The 12195-nt window shown below is 42.7% G+C and overlaps 1 protein-coding gene across 1 annotated transcript in view; it reads left to right on the top strand.

Moving 5' to 3' along the window:
• CCDC174 (coiled-coil domain containing 174) overlaps positions 1-12195 on the top strand; it is a 33849-nt gene that overhangs the window by 3758 nt on the left and 17896 nt on the right. The window contains exons 3-4 of the mRNA XM_073591769.1: positions 211-311; positions 10116-10174. Coding sequence (XP_073447870.1) covers positions 211-311; positions 10116-10174 — 160 coding nt within the window. The remainder of the gene's footprint in view (positions 1-210; positions 312-10115; positions 10175-12195) is intronic.

The following is a 12195-nucleotide window of genomic DNA, read 5'->3' as shown; positions in this document are numbered from 1 at the left end:
GTTTTCACACTCTTGTTCATTCCATCTGCAGGAATCCATAGATTCTCACTGGAGGAAATCGCTCATGTGAATGGACCCTAACCGTCATTTTGCAGCAGGTGGAATAAAAGCAACAAAGCTGAAAAACTGTTTGCATTGATTCCACCAATTGCAGTTTTTAGCGGAATACTTTTCACATCCTTTTTTCTCTTTTTTTTTTTCTCTTTCCAGAAGCCTAATATCTGGAATAAGCAGAATGTCGGGGTCACGGCCCGAGCAGAGAAAGATGCCGAGCAGAAAGCTGAAGAGAGCAACACACTTGACAAATCCAGGTCAGTCACCGGGATGATTCTTGTTTGTACAAAAGTGCACCTGTCATTTATGGAGATATTGATATATGGTTAAGGTGTTGGGCACCAGTGGTAGGCATTGCCCCCTGCTCCTGAAAGCGGAACTTCACTCCCTCAATCATCAGTGACTATTTTTAATCCTTATGCTGCTACCATTAATACATGGATAGGAAGGTATATTATATTTACTTGTTTTGACATTTTTTTTTTTTTACATTTCTTCCGTTACTTCCTCTTTTCTTGCCTAGGCAAATTATGTCATACATCCCAGGAGTTGTCAGGAGAGGGAGAGGGGCTTTGTCAGCTAAGCACACCTTCCTGCCTGCATGACTGAGATTAGGGCAGATGGATTACAGAAAGTAAATCCTACAGAAATCATCAGCCCTTACTCAAGATGGTTGCGGCTGGAAATGCTTGGGGGGGGGGGGGTTCAAAGTGAGTTCTCAGCATAATAAAGCATGGAGACATAGGTGGATGGGGTGGATTCAAAGTTTTCTTTGAATATTAAAAATGAATTAAATAGTGTTTTTGGTTTGTAGTGCTCGGATGCAGTGTAGTTCCACTTTGTACTCGGAGTCAATCTGTGATAGTGTGACAAGGAACAAAAAGCAACAAGACAATAGACCTGCGTTGTGCCCTGGTCAAATGGTCAGTATGCCTAAAAGGGGGCATACCCAAGTATGAATTGAAATAAAAATAGAAAAGAAAAAGGGAATGGGTGGGTGGGACACGAGATCCTACGACCGCAAGCAAGGAGAAGAAGGAGGGCAGGCTTTATGCAGCCTGACTCCTCCTACAATAACAGGCTGACCTGCGGTCAGCCTTACACTTGTACTCGGAGTCAATCTGTGATAGTGTGACAAGGAACAAAAAGCAACAAGACAATAGACCTGCGTTGTGCCCTGGTCAAATGGTCAGTATGCCTAAAAGGGGGCAAAAATGACCATTAGGATGAATATGATACCAAATTATAGCCCACTGAAATTACGAATACACTAACAAATAACAAATGCTTATGGTATCTCAAAAATGGCTCTGGCCAACCCAGAGAAACCAGACGACCTCCACCTACCCAACGGGCTGGAGTCCCTGGCACAAATACACCGAACCTGCTCCTATCACTAATGACCCAAACCGGGTATAAGCCTGCCCTGAGCACCTAGCTGGTACCCAACATGAAGGAGACCATGAGAATGTGATAGATACCACACGGGAAAATTTGACCCATGGTGAGAAGTCCGCTGATCACAGCCGGAGGGCTACTCTTCAAGAACCCTGAGGATACTAATAGAATGCGCAGCAAATAAAGAAAGTCTGTCGGGGTCTCCAACAACATGAAAAGCTGAGCCCAACCAGAAACGCCCTGACAATGCCATGCCGATACGTGATAAAAGGGCCAAAAACCGAACCAAGTAGGAAGCCAACTGATCCTGACCTAGAGACTTGAGAATATTCGGAAACCACTAACCCCCTGAGCCTGTAAAAGTTGCTGGAGCTGCCATGCCGACTTACCATAGTTCCATGCTTCCGCCAATCCTAGCCAAAAGTAACTAGGAAATAAAAGGTCGTGTGCATACCAGAGAGAAAAACCAGTCCCCTGGGTAACCTACTCCGCGTAAGTGGCATGCCACTGGGACAGCAACATGAACTACGAAAGAACATGAGCATGCTGAGACCCTGCGACAGGAACGTAGCTGCCTGAAAGGACGAAACACATGTATTATGCGAGCTACAAACCGTAAGCAGCCTAAGCACCGAAGCTGCAAGAAACCGCAAACTACATGAAACCCTGGTAGCACGAGAACGTGAATGATAAACAGCATGAGAAACATGAGAACGCGAGTAACCTTGGGAAAACCTGAGAAAACCTAGAAGAACGAGAGAAACATAAGTGAGACTATTGCATGAGAAACGTAAATTGCATTAGAAACGTAAAATTGCATGAGAAACGTAAAATTGCATGAGAAACGTAAAATTGCATGAGAAACGTAAAATTGCATGAGAAACGTAAATTGCATGAGAAACGTAAAATTGCATGAGAAACGTAAATTGCATGAGAAACGTAAATTGCATGAGAAACGTAAATTGCATGAGAAACGTAAATTGCACGAGAAACGTAAATTGCACGAGAAACGTGAGTTTGTATGAAATACATAAACAGCGTAAGAACAGATGAGGAGACTTGCCACCGAACAAGCCAATTAAAAACGATCACCTCAATCTGTCAACCCATAGACGTGATGGGTATTCAACAGTGGTAGAACATGAACAACCCAGCTGTTTAACAACAACCAAATAACATACATAACAAGCAGCCCCAAGACATAATACCCCTGGTACCTGACAATGATGATGTGGGTGCAGGAATGGCAAGACCAATAGCGCAAGAATGTGAACCTAATGATGACACCCCCCTACTGTATGCAATGAGTGAGCCCGAGCAACCTGCAGCGCCTGAACAGGAAATTAAAAACGAACACTCAGGGCTAAGATACCCACAGACAGAGGTGGGTAAAAGTAAAAGTGTAATGGTGAACGTGCACGTATGACATATGGAAACAGGCGAGAAGATTGTGGGACAACAATCAATTAAAAAACGAAACCTCAGCCTGTACAGATCTGTAGACGTGACAGACCCTGAATAAGAGCACTAGCTAACAGAAATGCAGTGAATGAAAAACTGTGACAAACATATGACATAAACATATATCATAACCGTAAAATACATGGGAACCCGAGGGAAGCAAGGAAAGCGAGAGAAGCCTGGGAAAGCGAGAGAAGCCTGGGAAAGCGAGAAAAACAATGGAAAACGAGAGAAGCAATGGAAAATGAGAGAAGCAATGGAAAACGAGAGAAGCAATGGAAAACGAGAGAAGCAATGGAAAACGAGAGAAGCAATGGAAAACGAGAAAAACATGGGAAAACAAGAGAAACAATGGAAAACGAGAAAAGCAATAGAAACTGAGAGAAGCAATGGAAAACGAGAGAAGTAATGGAAAACGAGAAAAACATGGGAAAACGAGAGAAACAATGGAAAACGAGAAAAGCAAACGAGAGCAGCAATGTCAAACGAGAATCAAAGGAAAACGTGAGAATCAAGGAAACACGAGAGAACAAACGTGAGCACCAAGGGAAAAAACGTGAAAAAAAAAAAAACATACGAAAAGTAAAACATGATAAATGTAAGAAACATGAAAAAAAAAAAAAAAAAAGACATAAGAAGGGACACATAGCACGAGAAACCTTAAATGCATGAAAACACTGTAAAATTTGCATGAAAACACTGTAACTGCATGAAAACACCCGAAAGCAACATGGAAAACAAGAGAAACATGAGAAGACGTGAGAAACATGGGAAGACGTGAGAAACATGGGAAGACGTGAGAAACATGGGAAGACGTGAGAAACATGGGAAGACGTGAGAAACATGGGAAGACGTAAGCATGAACAAACGTGCGAGACATGGAAAACGTGGGAAGCGTAAGAAACATGGAAAACGTGCGAAACAAGAGAACACGTGAGAACCACGTAAGGCGTGAGTAACATGGGAAACACGAGAAATGTAATGAATAGGCAAGAGAAATGACAAATTTCATAAGAACACGAACATTGCATGAGAACACCGTAAATTACATGAGAAACATAAATTGCATGATGAGAATCGTAAATAACATGAGAAACATAAATTGCATAAGAAAATGTAAATTGACCATAACAAAGCATAAAAAAATGGAAAAATATGCATAAGAACCACAATTTATGAAAAACGTGAAATGCCTAAAACGTGTAAAATGCATGAGAAACCGTAAAATGCATGAGAACCGTAAAAAAACCTGAGAAACTGTAAAAAACACAAGAAACCGTAAAAAAAAACATAAACTGTAATATGCATGAGAACCCATAAATTATATGAGAAACCATAACTCGCATGGGAACCAAGAGAAACGTGAGAACCATGAAAAACGCGAGAAAATGAAAGAAACATAGGCATAGAAATGACAATTCGCATAAGAAATCGCACATTTCCATGAGAACACCGTAAATCGCATGAGAAACGTAAATTACATGAGAAACGTAAACAGCATGAGAAACGTAATTGCATGAGAAATCGTAAAATGCATGAAAACCGTAACTTTTAATGGAACCGTAACCTGCATGAAACTGTAAAAAGCATGAGACACCGTAAATTGTATGAGAACCGTAAAATGCATGAGAAAACCGTAAAATGCGTGAGAAAACCGAAAAAAGCATGAAAAAACCGAAAAAGCATGAGAAAAAACGTAAAATGCATGAGAAAACCGCAAAATGCATGAGCAAACCCGTAAAATGTATGAGAAACCGAAAAATACCTACGAAACTGTAACATGCATAAGAGACCGTAAATTGAATGAAATCGCAAGAAAATTATGAAATGCATAAGAAACCAAAATTGTATGATGGTAGTGGAAATCGCACTACTGCCGCAGCCTCAGGGGTCCGCAACATACCAGAGGATGGTTATAAATTTCACATTAATTTCACATTAAGACCTCTGTCATCCAGAATTCCACAAATTCCACTAGTTCCCCTCTGATTTTTTTTTTTTTTTTCATCACTGCAAGACTTCCCAAAATTTGACACTTACCATGGAAAATTCCCAGCAGAATGTACAAGCATACATCCTAAAACAGTGATATAATTGGTGATTGAAGGGACATAAACACTTACCAAGGCTCACACAGTAACACCCTAACTGTACCCAACCTATGTTGCCTATGTACCTGTCCCTCTGCCGACCCAGAGGCACTTACAGCGAAGTGGATGCAGAGCTGAGAGGCGAGGCACCGCACGAGCTGCTCCGAACCCGGAAATGACGTCAGAGCCGCCCAGGAATGATGCTGCACGAGATCCCATATCCTGCCCATCCATACCTATGCTGCAAAAACCAATGCATCCTCGAACCTCTAACATATGGCTGAATGACAGCGGAGCTGACAGGCACTGCCGCAGCTGCAGGGGATTCCCCCCCCCCCCCCTCACATTCTCTGACCTGAACAGCCAGTGTTGACAACGGACCCAAGTACCAAGACCACTAACCCACGTGTCCGGATGACAGCGATGAGCAGGACACAGCACACACGAGGAGCTGCGAAGTGAGGAAGCCCCAGCCATCAACGACACAGAGCAGAGGAGGGGGCGAGGCCAGAGACAGCCCAAGCAACAGGTCCCCGGCGAAAGAGGAGGGGAGAGAGAGAGCGCCCAGAGAGCGACCGAGAGCCCCCCCGCAGCGCGCACACACTGCCCCCCCACCAGCCGGGAGACATGAGCACCCCCCGGGGACGAGCCCGAGCTGGACCTTGACCATCCCCTCCAGCACAACAGGGCGCCGAGGCCGGGCGAGGAGGACAGAGCGAGTGTGTGCGTGCGGACACCGGCACGGCTCCATGACAGAGGACGGGAACCCAGAGGGCCGCCCGCAGTGCTGTGTGAGGGAGAGCGGTCACCACGAGCGGTGCTCCCCCTCCTCGTTCAAACCTGCAACCCTGCCGCTGCCACAGGGAGACTCGCTCCTCGCAGCCGCACATCCTCCCGCTGAGACAAACCCGGAAGTGACGTCAGACGCACACGAGATCCTACGACCGCAAGCAAGGAGAAGAAGGAGGGCAGGCTTTATGCAGCCTGACTCCTCCTACAATAACAGGCTGACCTGCGGTCAGCCTTACACTTAATTGGGTGTCTGCCTACATGGAAGTCCCATTAGGGTCTGTAAGGGAGACTTACAAGGCTGGCACCATAGACTTTGATATGATAGAGACAGAATATCAACCTAAAATCCAGAAAAAAACACATGATACAAATGTTATAAATGGGGTAAAATAAGTATTGATTCCCCAAGCAACCAACAATAATTCTGGCTCCCACAGACTGGCTACAGTAGGTGCTCATGTGGTACACAGATTAGTCCTGTCAATGTAAGAAGATGCTCCTAACGACAACTCCTTATGTGTATAAAAGACACCTGTCCACAGAAACTTTCTTCCATTCAAACCTCACCACCATCATGGGCAACACCAAAGAGGTGTCAAAAGGACGTCAGGGACAAGATTGTAGACCTGCACAAAGCTGGAATGGGCTACAAGACCATCAGCAAGAAGCTTGGTGAGAAGGAGACAACTGTTGGAGCAATTATTCGCGAATGGAAGAAATACAAAATAATCATCAATCGCCCTCGGTCTGGAGCTCAATGTAAGATTTGGCCTCATGCGGTGAGGGATGATCATGAGAAAAGTGAAGGATCAGCCCAGAACTACACAGGAGGAGCTTGTGAATGATCTCAAGGCAGTTGGGACGACAGTCACCAAACAAACCATTGGTAACACAATACACCACCATGGATTGAAATCCTGCAAGGTCCCCCTCCTCAAGAAGGTACATGTAAAGGCCAGTCTGAAGTTTACCAATGATCATCTAAATGATTCAGAGAAGGATTGGGAGAAAGTGCTGTGGTCAGATGAAACCAAAATTGAGTTCTTTGGCATTAACTTGCCCTGTTTGGAGGAAGAAAAATGCTGACTATGACCCTAAGATCACCATCCCCACAGTCACACATGGAGGTGGAAACATGATGCTTTCGGGCTGTTTTTCTGCTAAAGATACAGGCCGACTTTGCTGCATGGAGGGGGCCATGTATTGTAAAATTTTAGATGAGAACCTTCTTCCTTCAGACAGAACACTGAAGATGGGTCTTCCAGTATGACAATAACCGAAAACATACAGCCAAGGCAACAAAGGAGTGGCTCAAGAAGAAGCACATTAAGGTCATCTAGTGGCCTAGTCAGTCTCCAGACCTTAATCCTATAGAAAATGTATGGAGGGAGCGGAAACTCTAAGTTGCTAAGCAACAGCCAAAAAAACTTTAAAGTGGACCTTCAGTCATTATTTTTTTTTATCTTTCCATCTATTAAATCTTCTGCCCTTGTTGTTTTAACTTTGGATAGTAAAACATTTTTTTTTTCTGGCAGTAAATACCTTATACAGCACACTTCCTGTTTCTTGTCTGGTCATTAGTCTAGGCTTATGACATCGTGTCTGTCTCTCTCTCTCTCTCTCTCTCTCTCTCTCTCTCTCTCTCTCTCTCTCTCTCTCTCTCTCTCTCTCTCTCTCTCTCTCTCTCTCTCTCTCTCTCTCTCTCTCTCGATGGGTCATAAGAGGGCCAATGAGAGCTGCAGAGCTGGAGGTGTGCCTCTGTGTAAATCCAGGAAGTGAACAGGCAGCAGCTTCAGCTGCCCACAGTTAAAATGGCTGCAGCCAGACTCAGTGGAGGGAGATTTCTGCAGCATATTTGGCAAGTACAGAATCACAGTATATATAAAATAATATGCAAAGTGGTTGGAGGGAATCCTCAGAATGGCAAAATTGTTTTTATTACAAATTATGTGAGCAGACTTCAGTTCCTCTTTAAGGATTTAGCGAAGATCTGTAAAGAAGAGTGGACCAAAATCCCTCCCGAGGAGATGTGTGCAAACCTGGTCACCAACTACAAGAAACGTCTGACCTCTGTGCTCGCCAACAAGGGTTTCTCCACCAAATACTAAGTCATGTTTTGCTTGGGGATCAAATACTTATTTTACTCACTGAACTGCAACTCAACTATTTTAACATTTGTGTCACGTGTTCTTTCTGGATTTTGGTTGATATTCTGTCTCTATCAGAGACAGGTAAAATGTACCTATGACAAAAATTTATAGACGCTTCATTTCTTTGTAAGTGGGCAAACTTACAAAACCCGCAGGGGATCAAATAATTATTTTCCCCACTGTATGTGTGATGGGGACCTTAGATTATAAGTTCCTGGAAGATAAGTACTCACAGTGGATATAAAAGTCTACACACCCCTGTTAAAATGTCCGGTTTCTGTGATGTAAGAAAATGAGACAAAGATAAATCATTTCAGAACTTTTTCCACCTTTTTTTAATGTGACCTATAAACTGTACAACTCAATTGAGAAACAAACTTAATTCTTTTAGAGGGGCGAAGTAAAAATAAAAAAATAACGTGGTTGCATAAGTTTGCACACCCTCTTTTAAAACTGGGGATGTAGATGTGTTCAGAATTAAGCAACCAATTCAAACTCATGTTAAGACCTGATTCACACCTATGCAGGTTGCAGTTTGCATATTGCAGGTGCATTTTGCGTTTTTCAATACACGTTTTTGATCCATTGAATTCTATAGAACCAAATACCAGAAAAAAAAAAGTCCCTGGCCATTTCCATAAAATTCACAGATATGAACTACATCCGTAGGAAGCCATGTTACATGGACTGTAGTGTGTTTCTACAAAACTGAAAACGCACAAAAAAAAATGCATAGGTGTGAACCAGGCCTGAATAGGAGTCAGTACACAGCGGCCATCATTTTAAAGTGCCTCTGATTAACCCCAAATAAAGTTCAGCTGTTCTAGTAGGTCTTTCCTGACATTTTCTTAGTCGCATCCTACAGCAAAAGCCATGGTCTGCAGAGAGCTTCCGAAGCATCAGAGGGATCTCATTGTTAAAAGGTATCAGTCAGGAGAAGGGTACAAACTATTTTCCAAGGCATTAGATATACCATGGAACATCATCATCAAGTGGAGAAAATATGGCACAACTGTGACAAGAACTGGACAAACCTCCAAAATTGATGAAAAGACGAGCAGAAAACTGGTCATGGAGGCTGCCAAGAGGCCTACAGCAATATTAAAGGAGCTGCAGGAATATCTGGCAAGTACTGGCTGTGTGGTACATGTGACAACAATCTCCCGTATTCTTCATATGTCTGGGCTATGGGGTAGAGTGGCAAGACAGAAGTCTTTTTCGTACAAAGAAAACATCCAAGCCCGGCTAAATTTTGTAAAAACACTGAAGTCTCCCAAAAGCATATTGGAAAATGTGTCTGATGAAACAAAGGTTGAACTTTTTTGGCCATGATTCCAAAAGATATGTTTGGTGCAAAAAACAACACTGCTTATCACCAAAAGAACACCATACCCACCGTGAAGCATGGTGGTGGTCGCATCATGCTTTGGGGATGTTTTTTCTTCAGCTGGAACAGGGGCCCTAGTCAACGTAGAGGGAATTATGAACTGTTCCAGTACCAGTCAATATTGGCACAAAACCTTCAGGCTTCTGCTAGAAAGCTGAACATGAAGAGGAACTTCATCTTTCAGCATGACCATGACCCAAAACATACATCCAAATCAACAAAGGAATGGCTTCACCAGAAGAAGACTAAAGTTTTGAATTGGCCCAGACCTGAATCCCATTGAAAATCTGTGGGGTGATCAAAAAAAGGCTGTGCACAGGAGATGCCCCCCGCAATCTGACAGATTTGGAGTGTTTTTGCAAAGAAGAGTGGGCAGATATTGCCAAGTCAAGATGTGCCATGCTGATAGACTCATTCCCAAAAAGGCTGAGTGCTGTAATAAAATCAAAAGGTGCTTCAACAAAGTATTAGTGTAAGGGTGTGCACACTTATGCAACCATATTATTTTATTTTTGCTTCCCTCCACCTAAAAGATTTCCATTTGTTCAACTAAGTTGTACAATTTATAGGTCACAAAAAATTTCTGAAATTATTTATCTTTGTCTCATTTTTTTTACATCACAGAAACCTGACAAACCTTTAACAGGGGTGTGTAGACTTTTGTTTTTACAGTATGTAAAGTGCTGAATAAATTGTCGGCGCTATATAAATTCCTGTAAAAAAAAAAAAATGAATAAAAAAAAAAAAATGTATAACGTGAGCTGCAATCTTTTATCTTTTTAGGAAGAAGTTGGAGGAGAAAGCACTCCTGTATGAGAAGATGACCAAAGGAGACTTTCCTGGTAAGATTACAAGGAACGGATTCAGCTCATTGCTTTGTGATCCGTAGGGACTTCAGTGCACAATTCTCTGTTTTATCCCTTTTTAACCACTTTTAAAATGTCATGAACTTTAATGGGTTAAAACGAGCTTCTAGCTGCAGCCATGAGCTTAGTACCTTCTCTTCCTTTTTTTTTTTTTCCAGCCAATAATTAGATAAACGGAGGAAGGAGGACCATTCCATGCCACTACGCCCACATCCTATAATTCATAGATTTGCTACAATTTTTTTTTTTTTGGCTTTAAAGGACTTTTAAGGGCATATGGTACAAACATTTGTGCTAACGTCAGTTACATATGGTTACAAATTTACATTTTATTATACAAAAGATAAAAAAAAACATATTTATGTATTGCATAAAGGATTCATATATCTAGAATATTTGGTTCCTGTTTAAATGTAACAATCCACATGAAATCTCAATGCGTTTCAAACACTCACTGTCTTCTTTGGGAGCACCTGGGAACAGAATATAGTAATTGGGATTCCTTTAAAAATAGTCTGTATAGGCCATCATCTCTTTAATATCATCTTTGTGAACCAATACCTCCACCAGACTGAGGGGAGCATAAATGAGGATCACAAACTGACAGGTATTGGCACAAGCGATGCCCGAAAATCCTGCCAGAAAATGGATTCCAGTAATGGATTCTATGGGAAGGCACTGGGCAAAGGAGGAAGCCCCTAATATGCTTAGATACATTTAGGCATTGCAATATGAAGCCCCAAAGATCTCATCAGCAAGTGGATGTACATGTCCAGAGTCCACCAAGGAGGCTGACAAAATGAATGGCCTCCTTGGTGGACTCTGGACACACACCTGCTTGTTGAGATCCTTTGGGGTTCACATTGCAATACCTGAGCATATTGGGGGCTTCCTCCTTTGACTTGTGTCTTCCCATAGGATCCACTACTGGAATCCATTTTTCGGTAGTTATTTTGTGTCGTTACCTGGTATGTTTGTTATCCTCATTGATCCTCCCCTCTGTCCAATAATCGTCTGTTTGTTAAAGTTGATCTGGGCGGTTCTACAGCCACCTGATCACTTTTACAGTAGTAAGAAGGGCAGGATTCCCCCTTCCGCTGCCTGTGGGGAGCCCGGGACCACAGTAAACCTCTCTATCAGTTGGAGCAGGAGGTGATCGAAGAACATTCAAGAAAGGTTGCCAGTTTCTTGAAAGCCCGAGTTCTTCATCCCGGGCTTCCAGTTAATTTTTATTTTTGTTTTGCCAAAAGTCTTTGGTCTGGTGATGGTGACGTCTTCCTCTTGGAATCTTCTCCCGGGGGTAGTCCTTTGATGCAGAAAAAGGTGGTAATGTGGTGATTTGAATGCAAGGTGTTGTGGGCCCATGGTGTCCTCCATGGTTTGTTCTAGGACATCTAGTGGCAGAAAGCTATTAGATGAGGTAGACAGCTTCAGAGAGGAGGTAATAAGTATGTCAGCCAAAGTGCCGGAGGAAACTTTTTAAACCAAAAAAAAAAAATTGCCTGGAGTTGAGCTTTAAAGTCTTTGTAAACCCAAAACTCGTCTTTATTAGAGACTGCCAAACAAAATTGTCTGTTTGTGTGTGCTGTTTGGTAGCTGTAAAATCTTTGTAGTAAATGACTAAAGTCCACCCTATATATTAGGATTTTTTTTTACTCCCTGATGGATCAATAATTCGATTTTGAGAGCACATTACACTGAGTTGCCGACCTCTTCGTTTTAAGTACATGGAAAATGGCTGGTGTTCCTGCCAGTTGGTTTTACTTCCTTACCGCTGCCACCTCCTGGCCTTTTAAGAGGATCTAAATGCCGCGAGGCAGCAAGATACCTTCCGATCATGTCACCTCTGTGATTGAATGTCACATGATTGGAAAACTCCCAATCGCAAGTATGCATCGGTAGCTTTCCGGTAAATGTTCGTTACTGTGCTGGGTAATGCTCACAGGTCCCTCTAGACTCTGCAGTGTTGCCGTCGGTGTCACAAAACCTCAGGAAGC

The sequence above is a fragment of the Aquarana catesbeiana genome, linkage group LG07 (assembly GCF_042186555.1).
Source record: "Aquarana catesbeiana isolate 2022-GZ linkage group LG07, ASM4218655v1, whole genome shotgun sequence".
Lineage (NCBI taxonomy): Eukaryota > Metazoa > Chordata > Amphibia > Anura > Ranidae > Aquarana > Aquarana catesbeiana.
Note: the sequence above shows the minus strand (reverse complement) of the source record. Positions and strands in the feature narration are given on the sequence as shown.